This window comes from Alosa pseudoharengus, unplaced genomic scaffold (genome assembly GCF_046254945.1).
Source record: "Alosa pseudoharengus isolate Yale_2024_CS ecotype anadromous, Long Island Sound unplaced genomic scaffold, YU_APseudo_1.1 YU_APseudo_1.1_scf_13, whole genome shotgun sequence".
NCBI classification, from domain to species: domain Eukaryota; kingdom Metazoa; phylum Chordata; class Actinopteri; order Clupeiformes; family Clupeidae; genus Alosa; species Alosa pseudoharengus.
This window is the reverse complement of record NW_027468598.1, coordinates 27955532-27975271: the sequence shown is the minus strand read 5'-3', so window position 1 is coordinate 27975271 and position 19740 is coordinate 27955532. Positions and strand designations below refer to the sequence as shown.

General features: G+C 44.3%; 1 protein-coding gene across 1 annotated transcript; it reads left to right on the top strand.

The window, feature by feature from the left end:
- The first annotated feature begins 1833 nt into the window (after nucleotides 1–1833).
- Nucleotides 1834–19740, top strand: cul3b (cullin 3b). Its single transcript, XM_076282755.1, has 16 exons — nucleotides 1834–1899; nucleotides 6628–6825; nucleotides 10507–10620; nucleotides 11043–11203; nucleotides 11853–11967; nucleotides 12474–12702; nucleotides 12962–13107; nucleotides 14692–14868; nucleotides 15140–15310; nucleotides 15810–15917; nucleotides 16031–16155; nucleotides 16445–16541; nucleotides 17282–17416; nucleotides 18285–18471; nucleotides 18650–18795; nucleotides 19355–19740. Exons 1-16 carry the CDS (start codon nucleotides 1837–1839, stop codon nucleotides 19484–19486), a joined length of 2304 nt encoding a protein of 767 aa, XP_076138870.1. The 5' UTR covers nucleotides 1834–1836; the 3' UTR covers nucleotides 19487–19740.

The following is a 19740-nucleotide window of genomic DNA, read 5'->3' as shown; positions in this document are numbered from 1 at the left end:
ACCTGCCTCATTCCTGCAAAATATTAATAAATTAAAGTAAAACATAAATAAAAATCAACAAGGTCATTTTTGTAATCATTTCATGTCTTTTGAACAGTGTAGGTTACTGGTAAACCTATAATGTGAGCTGTACTGCCGCCTCTTGGAACTAATTGGAAATACTCTTTAGGCTACCGTAATGAGAGATGCTGCTTTCCTAACTATATGACGTTCTATAGCATAGCCTACCTGAGTTTGTCCCAAGTGTCTTCTCCAAACTTTTCTATCACAAGTGACTTCAGACACGTGTTGATAAATCCATACTGACAACACAAGAATATAAAGGGTAAGCACAAAGACTGCCATTGACTTGCAAACGCGAAGTGTTACTGGGCAATTGCTGAAAAATAACCAACTATAGATATCACAAGTTGCTAAATTCTTCATGAATTCACAGACGCCATACATATACTACATATTTTTCATTATTTGACAGTTGAATTATATATGAAAAGTGTAAGCTAATCTACTCACCATTGCTTTTCCTTTATTTTATAAAGCCCTCTTCATAAACTTCACATCTTTTCAATCTTATTTTCTTGAAGCTTCGTTAATATAGGTTACCTTTCCACAGAAATAGGCCTATATCCTGAAAGATCTGCGGTAGTCTATGTTGTCGTTGTTGAGGGAAAAAAATAACATGTCGTCTTTGAGTAATAGGCAGGTTCTGTAGTCAATGGGGTAAAAGTGATAATTCCTGAAATCTCAGGTTGTCGAACTGCCTCATGGATGCGGATGAAGTTTATCATCAGAGCGCTGTTGGTTATCTCCCAGACGCACACGAGAAGTGGCTGAACCCAGTTATTTGTCGAGGCATGAGTCGCCGCATTTTGTAGCCTACTGTCTGCAATTCCATTAGGGTAGCCTACAATCAGCATGCTGTTTCACATCATACTTGATTTACATCTCTAAGTAGCCTATGGAATAATTGTCAGCTAATCCAGCATCTCTTTCATGTTTGGCTTTATGAATAAAGAGTTAACCTTCGGGATATAATTTCAGTTGTTTGTATTATTATTATTATTATTTTATTTATTTATTTATTTATTTATTTATTTATTTATTTATTTATTACTTTGCTACTTTGTGCTGTTGAAAGAGTAGAATGTTTAGAAATGTTCAGGCTTTAGGCTATATGCGTTTTAGTGTTACAAAATAAAAGGCCTCTGTTATTTTTGTTTTAATTATTATTAGTGTGCATTTAAATAAACGCGTATACATGTATACATAGGTACAGGATGGGGGCAATTTTACTGTAGGCTAAACATTCATCACCTATTTTAATTCATAGACGCTGTTTGAGGCACCACCTTGATTATTTGTATTATGTAGGCTAGCCTACTCTTTGGACAAAAGTGTTTGCCAAAAACTATAACTTTAACGTTAAAACTTAAACTCGGGATGTTAGTAGTAGATTAGGCTACAACATAATCAACGCTTATAATGCATCATAGTTGCATGTTTTTTACAACTATAACTTTAGTAATAATCTCCTGTAGCCTAAAGGCCTTTAGAAATGCATGGGTATATTTTCACAACAAAAAATGTTCATTCTCGCGTGAATTGCACTTCATAAGCCTCATTCAGCGAGAGCTGGTGGTCCGCCATCATTGAATGTGGAGGTAGAGTTGAGTGAAAACGGCGGCGGATTGTCAACAACTAATCGAGGAGAGGGGACACTCACTTTCGGGGAAGGTCAAGTGGAAGCTGACAGTCGGCTCCACCAACTTACTCCTTTGTCCCTTCCCAGAGAAGATTTTCATGTAAATAGTTACAGTTAAAGAAAGAAACCCAAGTATGTCCAACCTTAGCAAAGGCGGCCCCAAGAAGGACACCAAGATGAGAATACGAGCTTTTCCTGTAAGTAGCACTACTGGCCGTAGACAGGACAACTTTCTCGGCTAGCCCTTTACTCAAACAGTGAGGATGTGTGCGCAGATCTGTAGGCCTAACGTATAATGATGAATTTGGAGCTAGCTACTTCTACAGCTATCAATCACGATATATATATATATATTATGTATCACGATACATGATTACATTGTCAGATTTGTCATTCAGTTTACTACTAGTTTACTGAAGTAGCTTGAACAAATCGTACCAAGCAACTCGTTATTTAGCTAACGTTAGCTAGCTAGTTAGCTAAACAGTTCGGTCGTACCTTTGTTAGCTAGCTAACTAGTTAGCAAAGGCCCCTGTTGATACTCATTAGCTGCCTTGCTAGCTTGCTAACGGTAGCTGGGTCAGTTTCAAAACGGATGGCACGTAACGTTAGCTAACGTTAGCCATCGTATAAACTTGTTTGATATTTTTTCATGGTGTATTTTGGTATTCCACAGTTTGTGTTAAGGGTTATTATAATAATTTGTAGTGGCACAGTATCTTATCTCTTCCCTGTTTACGTGGCAATAAATCCTGGATTATGTTTTTTTGGCAGCAAGTTAAAACTGCTTGCTAGCTATGTTGATCATGAGCATTACAACAGCAAGTATTACAGCATTGCAACACTACCATTAAACGTCAATTTCAGGTTCATACACTGAGAAACACAGCTCTCTAGATTGATAGAAATAATGGAGTGGTGTAAGGTGGCAATACCAGTTGAGTTCACTCCAATTGGCTGCGGCTGAACATTTTAACGTTAACTGTTATACCACTGAGACGTTTGTCATTCACAGAAGGAAGATGGCCTGTCGTCCAACTGTTTATTAACTTGGCTATCTGAGATGGTCATATTTGTCGTGCATATTGTAAACATCCAACTAACGTTACAGTTATGTAGATATTGTGAAACTACGTTGATATTCTTGTTATCTATCTGGATAGTAAGACCAGTTATTAAGGGTCCAGATGATGCTGTGTGCTAGGCTAGGCAGTGGAAACCTTCAGTTTGGGTTTGTTTATAAAGCCGATCAAGCAATCTCACCTAATAAGATTTCACTAGTTGTATTCCGTATATACATCAGTATACTGTAGGTTATATTCAGGTCTGTATAAAATGGACATTTCCATTAATTGTGATGCCTGTAAAAGACTGGATCTAGCCATCTGTATGATTGCTATGGTCATATTTGTTTTGCACTCAGTTACACAGTGTGTTTGAGGTGATAAATGTAGGCCTACCTCCCTAGTGTGATCAAGTCCTATTTAGGCCTATATTGTAAACTCCCTAACACCTTATCAGTCTTTGTCTAGAAAGCATTTCATTTTTAACCTCTCAGCATCTCTAAATGAACAAACCCTTTGCATTTAATGCTTGCCCTTTGCCTTTTCAAACCAAAATTGTGATTAGTCTTAGTTATCGTGAAGTCTGGTAGATGTGCTAGCATGGGGACCACTAGGCTAATGTCCTCTGGTGGCTCAGATCATCTCTGCAATGTCCAGACTGTCTTTGCGCTGGCCTGATGGAATGCAGTCAGTTCTGTTGCATCCCTCAGTGCTCAGGGTCCTTGCGATGGAGTTGACAGTAGTAGTTGCAGCAGCCAGTGTACCCCATAAAATAACCCACTCTAAGCTTTCTGCATTTGTGGCGAGGATGTTGTTTTGAAGAGGTGTTTGTGTGTGTGTGTGTGTGTGTGTGTGTGGGGGGGGGGTACATGCATGCTGCAGAGGTGGCACCACTCATTTGGAAGGGGTAGCATTATAGACCGCCACTAGGGCCTCTATACCTTAATGATCTCATGACCCAGAAATCTAACTACCCAAGCTGCAGAAGCTCTCAAGCCCTAATTGTGTCTCTGACACTTTCTCCTGTGTTGCTGAGCTTGTTTTCTCATGATTCAGAGATAGCAAACTGGCCTTTCTAGCCTCCTGTTTGGGTAGAGAGGTTTGTTGTGGTTTTTACTGCCTCATTTCAGGCTTACGTGACCACAAATGTGGCAGATCACTTCACTGAAGAAGTTGCAGGTCTATTGATCAAAAAGTACATACCAAACAAAATATCCACCACAGCAAGGAGAATAGGAAGTCTGTTACTGAAGAGTATTTTTCTATTAAGTTACATTTGAATTAAGTATATTATGCAAATTGACAAAAGTGTAGCATTATTCAATGGAGTAACCTATGCATTTTTGTTCCATCACAGTGTGTTCAGCTTCTTGTCGATACTGACAAAACTTGTAGTCGATACAGAATGTCTAGATGCATTGCTGGATTCCTTGAAGGGGCAGTTTACTGATGTGGCATAAATCAAGCTGTAAAACTTCAGTAGCAATGTTGCAATATAACGTGTGCCAGGTGGCTATAATACATTTCCCATCATTTTGGCAATGTTTCTCCGGGCAGAATTGTAAGTCATCCTGTATATTCTACTTTGTCCTGTACTTTTTCTGAATATAACTTGGTAGCTTTCACTATGAAGGGGGCCATGTTGTTTGTTAGGAGGACTAATGCCAGAATGGGACATTTGTACTGTGTTGTATATTCCATACTCTGGTAAATTTAGGTCAACATCCAGGCTTTGTTTTAATCTCCTGAGTTTCAGTCTGAGAGTCCACAGTGGTCTCAGAAAGTGTCTTCTAATTGGCTAGATTTATACCACCATTGGTAAATGGAGACTTGTTCTTAGACTCATTAGCACAAGGAAACAGAGATGTGTGTCTGAACTTTTGTCTACGGGACTGTGGTGCTCATGCTTCATAAAGGCCAAAACATTCTCCGCAGTCTGTGAGGTAGTTTCCTGTCACCAGGAGTATTTGCCGCAGGCAATGTCCCCTAACGTCACCTCATGATGAGCGTCTGTACAGCCTGTTTACAGGCCCATCATCTCATAGTGAGACTCCTGTGTATACGTTGGGGCTCCGTTGTGCAGCGGCGAGCCGAGTACACAGACAAACGTGATGATAAGTCTATCTCTCTCTCTCTCTCTCTCTCTCTCTCCTCTCTCTCCTCTCTCTCCCTCCCTGTCTCTCTCTCTCTCTCTCTCTCTCTCTATGCCCTAACTCAGCGTTGAGGGCACGGAGGACACCTTCCTCCCAAAGACCAGCTGCCTCTGGCATCCGCTCAGCCCACACTGGCAGGCAGCTGCCCAATCTGGGCCAGATCTGAGCCACAGCTGTTCCTCAGCTGACCAATCTGGGCCAGATCTGAGCCACAGCTGTTCCCTCAGCTGACCAATCTGGGCCAGATCTGGGCCACAGCTGTCCCTCAGCTGGCTGCTGCGTGGGCTGCTGCGTATAGGCCTGCGGCACCGGTGAGCCTCAGCGTGCTAACATCACATCCTGTGTGCCCGCAGCACTTGCATCCTCAGCTTGCTGTGGCGCTAAAGGACACACAAACCCAATAGCTAAGTGAAGGAGAGTGTGGTTGTGATTGCAAGGAGGATGCGCCCACTCCACTGTAAGTTTAATTAGCCTATTCCTTTTTAATTTTGCGCTAACTTTGCGTGTTAGACAGAATAGTAGTTCCTACCCTGCTCAGACCCCCCGCAGTCTCTCTTCTGCTTCCCCAGTTATGGCTCTCTGATAGACCCACTTATTACTTATGCATTTAGGTTTCCTCTGGTTCAGCCCTTCTCACTCTCTCACTCACACACACACACACACACACACACACACACACTTACACTTCTCTGTCTATTTTTCTTTGTCTCTACTTTCTCTCTGTCTCTATCTCTGTCTTTCTCTCAGACACACTCACTTTGCCCTCACTGTCTATTTCTCTCTCTCTCTCTCTCTCTCTTTTTCTCTCTCTCTTTTTCTCTCTCTCTCTCTCTCTCTCTCTCTCTCTCTAACTTGTGCTTATTCCTGTGTTTGCCCTAGGTGGTAGCTCAGCCACCCATGCCCTTTCTGTCTATGCAGACTTTTTAACACACAGGAGACAGCCAAGCCCTGCCTAGCCTAATATTTGATCCCAAGTGTGGAGTGGATTACTGTTGTCTGCATGCTGCTCGCACCAAGCTTAGATCACTGCTCAGTCTGGCCCCCCATGCATCTCACACATCGTCATTGGAATGGGTTTACACTGTGTGTGTGTGAGTGTGTATGAGAGATGGATGCTTTGCATTTTATTACATCGGATCACTGCAGCGTTGCATCATGCAAATCCCCTTGCTGTTAGTTTCCCGTGCACCTGAGGGGGCTCGGGAGAGCGTCGGCCAGGCCCACTCCAGCGGAATGAACCGTTTTCAGTTTGTGCACTAGCCCTCACCGGGCCGCTCAGTGGAGGGCGAAAAACAGCGCCGCGCCGCGCCGGACTGTCTCGCTCTGTCTGCGTGACTAACGCTCACCACAACCTGAATTAACTTCCTACCTCTGCTGACTAGAGAGTGCAAAACACAATGTACACACACTGTACACACACACATACAGTAATTTTCAGGGCTTCTGGAGCCAAATTCAAGCGAATGACTATGAGTGCCACTGTCACTGTACCAAGCATTTTAAAATCACAGAAACCTATTGAGATTAAGTTTATATATCGTATTTAGCAGAGGCTTTTGTCCAATGACTACCTGTTCAGATTCACTTCTTGATTTCATTGGTCACATTACTGCCCCAAATGAGAACTCAAGCTGTGATGGGGGGTTTCCCTGAGACTTTTGGGGACATTTGTCTAAATGCACCTCTGTTGTCCCTCTCGTCCCCACAGATGACTATGGATGAGAAGTACGTAAACAACATCTGGGACCTTCTGAAGAATGCCATTCAGGAGATCCAGAGGAAGAACAACAGCGGCCTGAGCTTCGAGGAGCTCTACCGAAACGCCTACACCATGGTGCTCCACAAGCACGGGGAGAAGCTGTACACAGGCCTGCGAGAGGTCGTCACCGAGCACCTCATCAACAAAGTAAGGCGTCACCTCTTGTCTGCATCCCACACCACATATAAGGGTTCAGTGCTCACAAGGACCCAGGATTGAGTCTGTCCTGACGTCCTTTCTATACTCCACTCTCTATCTCCCTCTCTCTCTCTCTCTCTCTCTCTCTCCCTCCCTCTCTCTCTCTTTCTCTCCCTCTCTCACTCTTTCTCTCCCCCTCTCTCCCTCTCTCTCTCGCTCTCTCTCTTTCTCTCTCTCTCTCCCCTCTCTCTCTCTCTCTATCTTTCTCTCTCTTTCTCTCTCTCTCCCTCCCTCTCTCTCTCTCGCTCTCTCTCTTTCTCTCTCTCCTCTCGCTCTCTCTCTTTCTCTCTCTCCCCTCTCTCTCTCGCTCTCTCTCTCTCTATCTTTCTCTCTCTCTCCCCTCTCTCTCTCTCTCCCCCCTCTCTCTCCCCCCCCCTCTCTCTCTCTTTCTCTCTTTCTCTCTCTCTCTCCCTCTCTCTCTCTTTCACTCGTTTCCCATCTGCTCTTCACTGTCATATCAATAAAGGTTATAAAGGCTAGTAAGGCTAGTAAAAGTAAGATGTCACCACTCTCTCACATGGCCCAAGGAGCCTCATTTCATCAAAGCCCTTGTGTTGTGTTGTGGTGTTAGTTAGTGTAATTGATGAGAGCAACCACTTAGCTGGGTGGGCTGTGGGCAAATGTGGGCAAATGTGAGCTAACTGTGGTCACTGTGGTTCCACTGGATTCAGATGTGGCTAGAGGCACAGGCAATGAGCACCAGATGAGGGATTCAATCACCTGGCTGCAACAGTTAACTGTCAACTATTAAATTCATCCTCTGACCATAAACTAAATGCTTTTGGCTAATCTTGGGCTTTGGGAAACACTGAAATGTTTTTCACCATTTTCTGACATTTTATAGATTAAACAACTCAACAACTGACAAAGGGTGTGTAGTCCTCTCCAGAGTAAAGACCTAGCCTCAGTGAAAAATGATTTGAAGCGAGCAAGTCTGACATTACCTAGGCTAAGACGCCCATCCCTGACCTTCAGTTAAAGTGCTTCTCTTAACAATGATGACTCTCAACAATGATGGCAACAAGACGTAGTTATCAGGCAGTTATCCTGTAATGGGTACAGGATATACAAGCAGGTTGCATGTTCAGACTATTAAGGATGATTAGAACTGCAGTGCAGACGTGCAGCTGCTTGTCTTGGGTGGCCAGGCATGTCATTTATCTAGCAGATATAAAATGAATAATACAAAAAAGCAGGTCGTTTCTGCAACCGCATAAATTATTTCCAGTCATTACTAATTAAGAGTAGGAAAGTGTGCCGTAGTGTTATGTAAGGTGGATTTCTCGGGCTCTCTCACCTTCCTCGGATCCATTTTTTCCCCTTTTTCTTTCCTACCTATCTCACTCTCTCTCTCTCCCCCTGCTCTCCCCCTGCTCCCTCTCTCTCTCTCTCTCCCTCCCTCTCTCCCTCCCTCCCCTGCTTCCTTATCTCCCCTGTTTTCTGTGCCGTAATCTTGCTGTCCAGTCCTGCTACGCTGTAGGGGACCCCTCTGGGCTAACTGGAGTAATGACGTGATGTGAAATATTTGGCTGGGCTCGCACTGTAAATTTGTTATTCAAATGAGTCCATGCTTTAACTTGCTGGATGCTAGTTTTTTATGGTGTGGCTTATTTGTTCATGGTTAGTGGTTCAGGAGCCTACATACCTGGAGACTCTGCCACTGTAAATTCGCTGTTATGTCTACCAAATGCCAAACGTCTCTCTCCATATGACCGTGCGTGCGTGTGTGCGTTTGTTTGTTTGTTTTTGTGTTTGTCAGGTTTTGATGCATTTGCAAAAACATGTTGCAGTGTGCATACTCTCCTGGGGCCTTATTAATAAAGGCTACAATGCACAAAAAAAGTTGCGTAATCTTGGCTGAAATGTGTGTATGCGCTCTCCTGGACTGTGTGGCCCGGATCTGGCCCGTGTCTGGGAGAGGTCCAGTGGGTTAGCAATAGCGTCAGGATCCACGCCAGGCCCAGATCTGTTCCTAGAGTCAGTATCCAATGCGGGTCCATGTGTCAAGTGCCAGCTTCACCCAGTGACTGCAGAAAACATTGACAGTCCAGAGGCCGTCATGCACTTGCATTCCAAAGAAGTGCACCCAGTGTTGATCGAGGGAAGAGTCGGCAGAGATGATGAGAGATGTCTGCAAAGAGTTTCAGAGCCAGAGGAAGAGCTTTCTTGGAGCTGGGGCATAAACAGTTGGAGCCAGGTCCACGCCACTTGTGGTGGCTTCTCTTTTGACTGTGTGTAGTGGTTTGACGCTGATAGTTTTTTTTTCGTCATTGGTTTAACTGAGCCATTATGGAGTACGAGGGGGGAGATGGTAAGCAGTTCCCATGCTGACCCAGAGAGGGCGCTGCGGCAGAGTCCCTGCCCCAGCAGCGGCAGAGTCCCTGCCCCAGCAACAGCAGGTTGCCTTGGAGCCACAGGGGCTTATCTGTGATTGTGGGGCATTTATGCAGAGACTCGAGGTCAAGGCTGGCATTCATTTCCCAAGTGCCCGGTAGCTGCTGTAATCCTGCTGGCTATGCAGGGGCGCACGCACGCACACAGATAGCACAAACACATACTGTTTCACCATCTCTCACTCACACATACCCCCCCCCCCCCCCCTCTCTCCCTCACACAGACACACACACACACACACACACACACACACACAGCCCACAGATTTACTTGCACAACCTGTTCAGAACCTGATGGCTTTACAGCTGAAAGGCCATAGGCTCTTTCCTCTGGAGCAGGAGCTCAGCAGTGCTGACTGTGTCTGGTCTGGTAGCAGCAGCACGCTTTCTGCCCCTCTGCTTCAAAACATCGTTAAGGGGTGCAGTCCTGAGCTAGGGGTCGCAGGTCATAGGTCACGGGGGTCACCAGGCCATCCCCTAACACCACCAAAACAAGAATAACGAGCCCTATTTCTGGAACAAAGGAGCCAGCTCCTCCTAGCGTGCCGGGGATGATCCTGCCAGTTGTCTCTCCATGTCATCGAGCTTAAACGTTTAGTCCGTCTCACAGGCCTGTCATTGGAAATAATGAGTCTGCGAATTGTGCAGTGAACCCTCGTCTCCGTATTAATGGTGTAGACCAGTGCTGGGGCCAGTGTCTGGTAATGAGTGGGTAATGGCTAATGGTGGGCCTCTAAATGACCCCGACAGTGAGCGTTGTGAGCTGACAAGCGCCAGGTGGGTGGAGAGCAGCTGTGTGTGTGTGTGTGTGTGTGTGTGTTGGAGAATCATCTGAAGCTTTTATGGACTGGACTGACAGCTGTGCAGCCTCATGCTCTGCACATACTCTCTCCAGTGAAAACAGGTTTAAGGGAAATGTGGTTTAAAGTGTGTGTGTCAATGGCAATGTGTTATGAAAAATGAAATGAAAAGTCAGAGCATGTTTGGTGTAATGCCTTTCACGTGAGTGACCCTGTATGCTTATTCTTCTCTGAAGGCCCACTTGGGTATTCATTTTATGCCTTCAATCACAGTTTTTTTCACTGTATTGTGCATCCCATGTCATGCACAGGTATGAAGACGCCTCCAAATCAAATAGAGTATGAAATGCAAGTTATTGCTTAGTCCTGTTCTTTTCCCTGAGGACACGTAACGTAGCTGCAGCGTTTTCACCTCTCTTGTCTCGTCTCTCCTGCAGGTACGAGAAGACGTGCTAAACTCCCTCAACAACAACTTCCTGCAGACTCTCAACCAGGCTTGGAACGACCACCAGACGGCCATGGTCATGATCAGAGACATCCTCATGTACATGGTGTGTGGCGCTTACTGATGGCCATTAAATTGTGTTTGTTTTCTTTGTGTTCCATTTGCCATGGAAGTGGTAACTGGTAACTGGGAATTGCGTCACATCCAAGTAAAAACTGACATGGATGCGTTCCAGTTGTAACACAAGTCGATGCTATCGTCTGTTAGTTTGCTCGTAACTAGGAATTACGACTGGGAATACAACTTCATATGAAATATGAAAAGTACAAATGGAACATGAAAACAAACAGTCTAGTCCTTCAGACTAGTTTTGGTATTAGGGTTTGAGGGTTAGGCTTTTTTATCTACGTAGTTTGCTCACTCTAAATGTTTCTTGTATAATATCTCTTGTTTTTGAATATTATTATAATATAAACGCAGTAGTTCATTGATGGCTGATGCCCGCTGTTATTGTGCCTGTTCTCCCAGGACCGGGTATACGTGCAGCAGAACAACGTGGAGAACGTGTACAACCTGGGCCTCATCATCTTCCGAGACCAAGTGGTGCGCTACGGCTGCATCCGAGACCACCTCCGGCAGACCCTGCTGGACATGATCGCCCGAGAGAGGAAGGGAGAGGTGGTGGACCGGTACGAACACACACACACACACACACACACACACACACACACACACAGAGACTGGACCTAATGGGAAATGTGGCCTCAATTGCACTGCCTTTGGTAGTTAATCATATCTACCCTGGAAGATCAACGTGGGCATTTATGCCTGGACACTGATAAGAGACAGAGTAATTTGCAGGGGGCAAATAGTGAAGTGACCAAGATAAGCCAACTGCTTCTTCCTTGAATTATCTATTACCAGACTGTCTTGAGATAAGGAAAATGATACTACTGCACAGAAAAAATAAAAACCTGAAAGGACTTTGAGAACATGTTAAACTATATTTTAAGGCCCAGTAGGCTGGCTTATTGATTAACTTTTTTTTACAGCTTTTTATGTAAACAAGATCTATGATGTGTCTGCACACGATGAACTACTCATAAATACCATCTCCACAAATAAGTCCTCACAGACTCTGATTAGCATTGCAGTAGAAGTGGGAATGCCAGAGTGAGTTAGCATGATGCTAGCAGGGAGGCTGCTAGGGATGGCTGCTTTTTTTCCACTTCTGTTGATTTATTCACGTTGTGAGGGCTTCTCAGGCCAAGAGTTTCTTCCATTTCTTCATCTGATTCACTGTTTGTCTCTCTCCTTCTCTCCTTTTTTCCTTTTCAGGGGGGCCATCCGTAACGCCTGCCAGATGCTGATGATTTTAGGCCTCGAAGGGAGGTCCGTTTACGAAGAAGATTTCGAGGCTCCGTTTTTAGAAATGTCAGCTGAATTTTTCCAGGTTGGTGAGCTGTCTACTCTTATCAATTTAGATTGATTTGCATACAGTTGAACCGCACACAGATTTGATTTGGAGATAATTTCCATCCCATGTTGAGTTTAACTACAGGACTCTCCTACAGTGCTGATCTCATTCTTGTTCCTGTAAACAGACCATGTGGTCGGTTGGTTTGTTCAGAATATATTTGTTTGTCAATGCCACCTATGCATGTGTAGTGTAATCAAAGCAGGCAGCTGCAGTTGTATCTGAATGGGGACTGGTGAGTTCTGGCCTAACTGTTTTCATGGCAACAGCAAGGTTTGGTTTGCACAGACCTGCAGAGTTATTTTACCCCCAGTTCCATGCGGTGTGAAGACGCAAGAAGTTCTAGGAACTATACGTGTCTACATACAGACCTGAGGAGGTATTTTGGATTGTTGTTGAGGTAGAGGCCAAGTTTTTTTATTTTTTTAATTAGTGCTTCCTTCTCTCTCTCTCTCCCTCTCCCTCCCTGTCTCTCTCCTCAGATGGAGAGCCAGAAGTTCCTAGCTGAGAACTGTGCCAGCGTCTACATCAAGAAGGTGGAGGCGCGCATCAACGAGGAGATCGAGCGGGTGATGCACTGCCTGGACAAGTCCACAGAGGAGCCCATCGTGAAGGTGGTGGAGCGCGAGCTCATCTCCAAGCACATGAAGACCATAGTGGAGATGGAGAACTCGGGGCTGGTCCACATGCTCAAGAACGGAAAAACGGAAGGTGAGATCTGATTTTACATGTTTTACGATGGTACAGCTCTCTATGCTTTAAACTACTGCAGAAGTTGGACACATTGCACATTGGATGTTTTAGTTTGTTTCTTTTTCTTTTTTTTGTTCTTTTTTTTTTTGAGCCATTGATAAACCTTGGCCTTTGGTGTTTCTTGCGTCTGTTATGGATTTTTTTTTTCTTGATGCCATATTTTTTTGATGTATGCCATATATTTATGCGTTTTAAAAATGATTTTTTCTGTCACTAGACCTGGCGTGTATGTACAAGCTGTTCAGCCGAGTGCCAAACGGCCTGAAGACCATGTGTGAGTGCATGAGCTCGTACCTGCGGGAGCAAGGCAAAGCCCTGGTGTCGGAGGAGGGCGAGGGCAAGAACCCTGTGGACTACATCCAGGTAAATACGCCGCCACACACACCACTCTGGGGACACTGCTCCTCATGCACACTCTGCAGCCAGCATTTCAAACAAGCTCAGTGGGAATATTATCAAAAGTATTTTTTTATTTATTTTTTTACTTTGTTCATGTGACTGTTGCTGAAGAACAACAGTGTCCGCCTGTAGAACATGGACATGGCATAGAACATGGGCATAGCATAGATCAGTGGTTCTCAAACTGTGGTACGGGTACCAGTGTTGCGCGGGTTTGGTCACAAGCGGCCCGCGGTCGCCCGATATTTTAATCAACCCGACCGCAACTCGGACCGCGAATATTAATTAGGACAAAATTATACCCGACCCGCGATCCGACCCGCTTATTTACTAAATGTGTGCTTTTGGTTATAGGCTGCATGCAGTGTGACAGTAGGCCATTTCTGTAAAAACAAACTAATTTATTTACGAAACTTGATGCAGTAGAACTACACGCAGTAAGCATGCAGGACATAATGTTTGCGCAGGAGAAAGAATGAGAATAAGAGCGCAAGCACGCACGCAACGCACAAAGGATAAGAACACTAGGATAAGATTTGAAGGCCATGGACATACATCTTTCTTTCGAAAACAGAAATGGTGAGGTGAGGTAGGCAAGAGAGATACATTGCTGGTCAAAACATTAGCGTAAGAACTGGTTTATAATGCTGAATGAAACACAAAGCTTTACTAAAGCACATCCACTGTTTAAAGTCACAAACACAACGAACTAAGGTAACTTTTATGCATGCGCGAACCTATACATACCGGTAGATATGGCTGTGTAGTCTGTGCCATAACATTTATTCCTGCAGGCTGCCCGTTTTGGCTGTCATACTTTTAAATGGCTTCGCAAGAAGTAGGCCTAGACCATAACCATAGCCTATATCGCTTTTCCTGAAGGGGTGTCTTTATTATTTTAACTCGCGTCTTGCTTCTTTACTGTTGACTTTACTGTATTGATGCTTTACTGTATTGATGCTAGCTTTCTCGTGATATTTTAAGTAGGCCTATTTGTAGAAAATATATATTTAATTAATTTTAACTGACCCGCCCGCAAATGACCCGAATATCATTAAAATATTTTGTTTATGACTCATAACCGCGGGTGACCGCGTTCATCCGCGGGCGACCGCTTAATTTCGGGCAGACCGCGCAACACTGACGGGTACCACTGGTGGTACACAGAATTTCTTTAGTGGTACTTTGAGAGTCTCCAAGTTGTTGTTTTTTCATAAAGACTAAATAGTCAGTTCAAATTATATAATAATAAATAAATTATTTATATATATATATATATATACGATCACTGAAGTTAAATTTAAACTAGTTTTTGTCTTTCTTGAAAACAAGAAACAACGCAAAACAGTATGTACAATGTAAAATGTGTAGTTAAATTGGCCTACGCTAATGTATTTTAATGCCGGTCATAGTGGTGGTACTTGGAGAGCCAATTGTTTTCTGAGGTGGTACTCATTGTGAAAAGTTTGAAAACCACTGGCATAGATCATAGTGGAGGTTCTGTAGATGATATTGTGGTCAGTGTTGTCTCCTCATCATCTCTTTTAGGGTCTTCTGGACCTGAAGTCTCGTTTCGACCGCTTCCTCTTGGAGTCCTTCAACAATGACCGTCTCTTCAAGCAGACCATTGCAGGCGACTTTGAGTACTTCCTCAACCTGAACTCGCGCTCACCGGAGTACCTGTCCCTCTTCATTGATGACAAGCTCAAGAAGGGAGTCAAGGGAGTAAGTCCCCAGCCAATGCTCCTACTCAGTCTTTATCTGATTTCAATATCGTATAAACATGGAACACAAGCATGGGTCATTTACCCTCTTAGCATAGCGATACTCTAATGAAGTCTCTGGCACAGCTACAATATCTGAAATCGTTAATGGTGACATGTTAATGTGAAAAGACCATTAAAGCACTCAACTCTGCACTGAAAGCAGAGTGCACACACACACACAGACACACTCTCTCACGTGCTTCTTTTTCCCCTGTTGTGTGTGTGTGTAGCTGACAGAACAGGAGGTGGAGTCTATCCTGGACAAGGCCATGGTGCTATTCCGCTTCATGCAGGAGAAGGACGTATTTGAGAGGTACTACAAGCAGCACCTGGCCAGAAGACTCCTCACCAACAAGAGCGTCTCTGACGACTCGGAGAAAAACATGATCTCCAAACTCAAGGTGAGCACTGCGTGGAACAGAATCTCCTTAAGGTCTCTGCTTTTGCATAGTAGTGTGAATGACGCATAGCCACTATAGCAAGTCGCTATTGTAGGCATACATTCCCTGGCTGTTTAAATTGTGGAAAATAAAACTTTCCAAGTCAGTGAAAGTATTGATAAAGGCGCTGCTATCTGTGACGCTTTGGAAAACTGGAGAAAAAAAATTGTTTCCTGAATTGACCTGAAGCTGTCAATTCAGTGTTGTGTATTTCCTCCTAAACTGAAGTTGATAGTCAAATGTTTTTGTGGAGGCGCAGAGGTAAAAACTGAACAGATGTTGAATGTTAAATTTGACATTTAGGAATAGAAATGTATTTAGACATGGTGTAAAGCTTGTAGAAATGGTTTAGGATTAAGAAGGACACATGATTTGGGAAGCCCTTCTATGACTTGTTGTTGAAGTGAGATGAGTGAGTAGACGTCCTTTGTATGAGCGTGATGTTTGTGTGTGTTTGCAGACTGAGTGCGGATGTCAGTTCACCTCTAAACTGGAAGGAATGTTCAGGGACATGAGCATCTCAAACACAACCATGGACGAGTTCCGGCAGCATTTACAATCAACTGGGGTGAGACTCACAACTGCACCTTTCACTATCAGAGTGGATAGCACCGCTTTGATCGAAAAGTTACATTCTTGACCGTTGATGTAATGTTCGCTATTTCTGTCTTCTCTCTGCAGGTGTCTTTAGGTGGCGTGGACTTAACAGTAAGAGTTCTCACTACAGGATACTGGCCCACCCAGTCAGCCACACCCAAATGCAACATCCCCCCCTCACCCAGACACGCCTTTGAGGTCTTCAGAAGGTCTGGGAACAATTGTGTTTATTGTTGTTGTGGTTGTTGTCATTGGTCTTGACCTTTGCAGAATACAGGCTTTTGACTTATAACATGATAATAGTAACAATACCAACCGAGTTTCTTTACTAATTCATGCAGCAAGCATAGATTGCAACTCGAGACGGCAATATGTGAAGTTTTATGTGTCTAGTTAATTTGTTTTGCGTTAAAGTTTAGCTGTGTTGAGCTGGTGTGTCTTGTCCGTTGGGTGGTAACTGATGTTGTGTTGTGTTGCCGTGGTGACGATGCGGTTTAGGTTCTACCTGGCTAAGCACAGCGGCAGACAGCTCACCCTGCAGCATCACATGGGCTCTGCAGACCTCAATGCCACCTTCTACGGCCCTATCAAAAAGGTAGTGCACATGAACACTAACACTGTGCCAACAGGGTGTTTCATGCTCACTAAACCAGATATTCTACACCTTACCAATCTGTATGCAATCTGGCTGCCCAATGAAGGAACAGTCTTGGAGCTGATGTTATAAGAAAATATACTTTTATTGACATTAAATGAATGAGTGGATACATGCAAACACTTCACACTATATAGACAGTGCACAAACATACACTGATAAGGTTACACTAGATTTCAGACACCACACTCAAATAGACACTGCAAACAAATCACTGCTTCTATAGGGAATATTGCACACTTTGGCTTGATTGCTGTATTGTATTGGTGTTGAGGTTTTCCCCCTAGACTGTGTAAAGAACACTGAAACTATAGATCGTTTGCGTAGAATTCTAGAAGGGACCAGGAAAATAATTAATTCCTCAACAGGTTAAGGTATGATGACCACAAGAGACGTTTTTGAAGAGCTAGTGTGATCTCTAATCAAATTTAAAATGTAGTATGAATGCCGCACAAGATTGTAAAGTTAAGAAGGATCGATAGTAAAGTGTACAGTAGTTAGAAAGATGAATTGTTTTTCAGTATTGCCCTTTCTATTCTATGGCCTGTTTTGCTCAGGTGGATGGTGAGATTTGAGTTATTTTAGTCAGACTGTTTTAGCTGCTGTATTCCTTGCCGGGAGGAAGGTTGAGATTCGAGCTGTTCTAGTCTGACCGTCTTACCTGTTCCCTTATCTCCCAGGAGGACGGTTCAGATGCAGGCGTCGGTGGAGCCCAAGTAACAGGCTCCAACACCAGGAAGCACATACTGCAGGTGTCCACCTTCCAGATGACCATCCTCATGCTCTTCAACAACAGAGAGAAATCCACTTTTGAGGTAACTTCCCTCACAGATCAACACTCAGTCCTCTTCTCAACACAGGTCTCATTGCCCCTGTAACTCCAGCAAAATAAGTGTGGGTTCTACCAGCACCAGGGTCATACGTTTAATACACAATGGCAAATGCTGGTTTCGTTTATTTATTTTTTATTGGACCAAAGAGATTTTTTTTTTTAACCAAATTTACAACTACTGCACAATGTTTTGTATTGGTGCACTGCTTATGTCATTTCCAGGCATAGCAAACCTGTTGGTGAAATAAAAATGCACTTTTGTCAAACTTATGTCTAAATTTGGCACAGGTTTGAGTAAATTTGGACTTGGCTGTAGATGTTTCTCTACCCTTTAGAAGAGATGACTTTGATGGATCAGGACTTGATCAGGCTCTGGTCCAGATCAGTACTAGACCTGCTCTTGAGTCCACTGCTGTTTTGGAAAGGACTCTTAAAGTCTTTGGTCACCCTGTAGTTTCACAAGCCAGAGTTGACTGTTGGCACAATGCCTGCCCCTCCCTGCCTCTGGACATAGCCAAGAGCAGTCAGCTTTTGAACACAAGAAGCCTGTTTACTGACATGCAAAACAAACCACCACAGACCACTGCTTTTGTGTGGCTTCTGTGTGCGGCCAGTTTTGACGGGAACTTTGTTTTTTTGTCAAGTTTTTCTTTTTTCATGATTTACTAATTGCCAACTGGGTGACTAAACAAAAGTTTGTTCTCTCTCTCTCTCTCTCTCTCTCTCTCTCTCTCTCTCTCTCTCTCTCTCTCTCTCTCTCTCTCTCTCCCCCTCTCTCCCCCTCTCTCTCCCTCTCTCTCCCTCCCTCCCTCCCTCCCTCCATCTCCATCCACCGGTCGGTGCGTGTGTAGGAGATCCAGCAGGAGACAGACATCCCTGAGCGGGAGCTGGTGCGGGCGCTGCAGTCTCTGGCCTGTGGGAAGCCCACGCAGCGAGTCCTCACCAAGGAGCCCAAGTCCAAGGAGATCGAGAACGGACATGTGTTCACTGTCAACGACCAGTTCACCTCCAAACTGCACAGAGTAAAGATCCAGACAGGTGAGTACCAACACACACACACACACAAATGCTGGTGTTCAAGGGATTTCTTTACTGCAACGTTAGCTGAACCTGACATGACCTTTTAACTTGAATCTGGTCTGTGTGTGTGTGTGTGCTTGCGTGTGTGCTTGCGTGTGTGCTTGCGTGTGTGCTTGCGTGTACTGCAACGCTGCAGTGGCTGCCAAGCAGGGCGAGTCGGACCCAGAGCGCAAGGAGACGCGGCAGAAGGTGGATGACGACAGGAAGCACGAAATCGAGGCGGCCATCGTGCGCATCATGAAGTCCAGAAAGAAGATGCAGCACAATGTTCTAGTTGCAGAGGTGAGACCAGCAACATGGCGGCGTTTTTGTTTGATCATTTCCAAGAAGAACGTTTGGTTATAATATCCACACCAATGCTGATAATGTCAGCATTCCTAACCTTGAGTAATTTTTCGAGATGAAATTGTCCACAGTATTGCCACAGTCTAATGAGTCAAAAGTATTTCACACATGTGTAAGCTCTCAACACACACACACACACACACACACACACACACACACACACACACACACACACACACACACACCTATTTTCTTTGTCTTTATTGTAACACAGCTGCGTTACGTTGAGTACCTCAGTGCATTGAAGAGCAGTTATGTAATTAGGAGAACAGGTCATGGGCGTCTGCGTAAAAACAGGATATGTGATCCGTGTGGGAACGGTGCAGTGCTTTTTCACAGAAAGAGAGCGGAGTGAAGAACTGCAGCTTGTGGCTGTCTGAGAACATGAAAGCAGGATCTTCTAATGCCCGTCACATGCGGAGGGCCTGCTTGAGTGATTCTAGATGCATGTCGTTCATGAATAACTTCCTTGTTCTGTTCACTCTGTCGTCTCCAGGTAACCCAGCAACTGAGAGCGCGATTCCTTCCCAGCCCTGTGGTGATTAAGAAGCGCATTGAAGGACTTATTGAGAGAGAATACTTGGCAAGAACACCCGAAGATCGCAAAGTGTACACATATGTAGCATAAAGAATGCAAAATACAGTGACGTGGAAAATGAAAACGACAAGAGAGCTTTCTTTTGGGACTGTGTTACACGCATGAACTGGGGGTTTCTTTTTTTCTCATTGATTCTGGGCAAAACCCTGGGGAGGGGATGGGGTGGGGGGACTGGCCTTTCCTACCACAGAGTTCTGTACCGAAATGTTTTCAAGAAACCTGGTAAGTGCTCTTGGTAATTTTAAATAAATCTCTTCTGTGGTCCCAGAGGAGCTGGGTTGGAT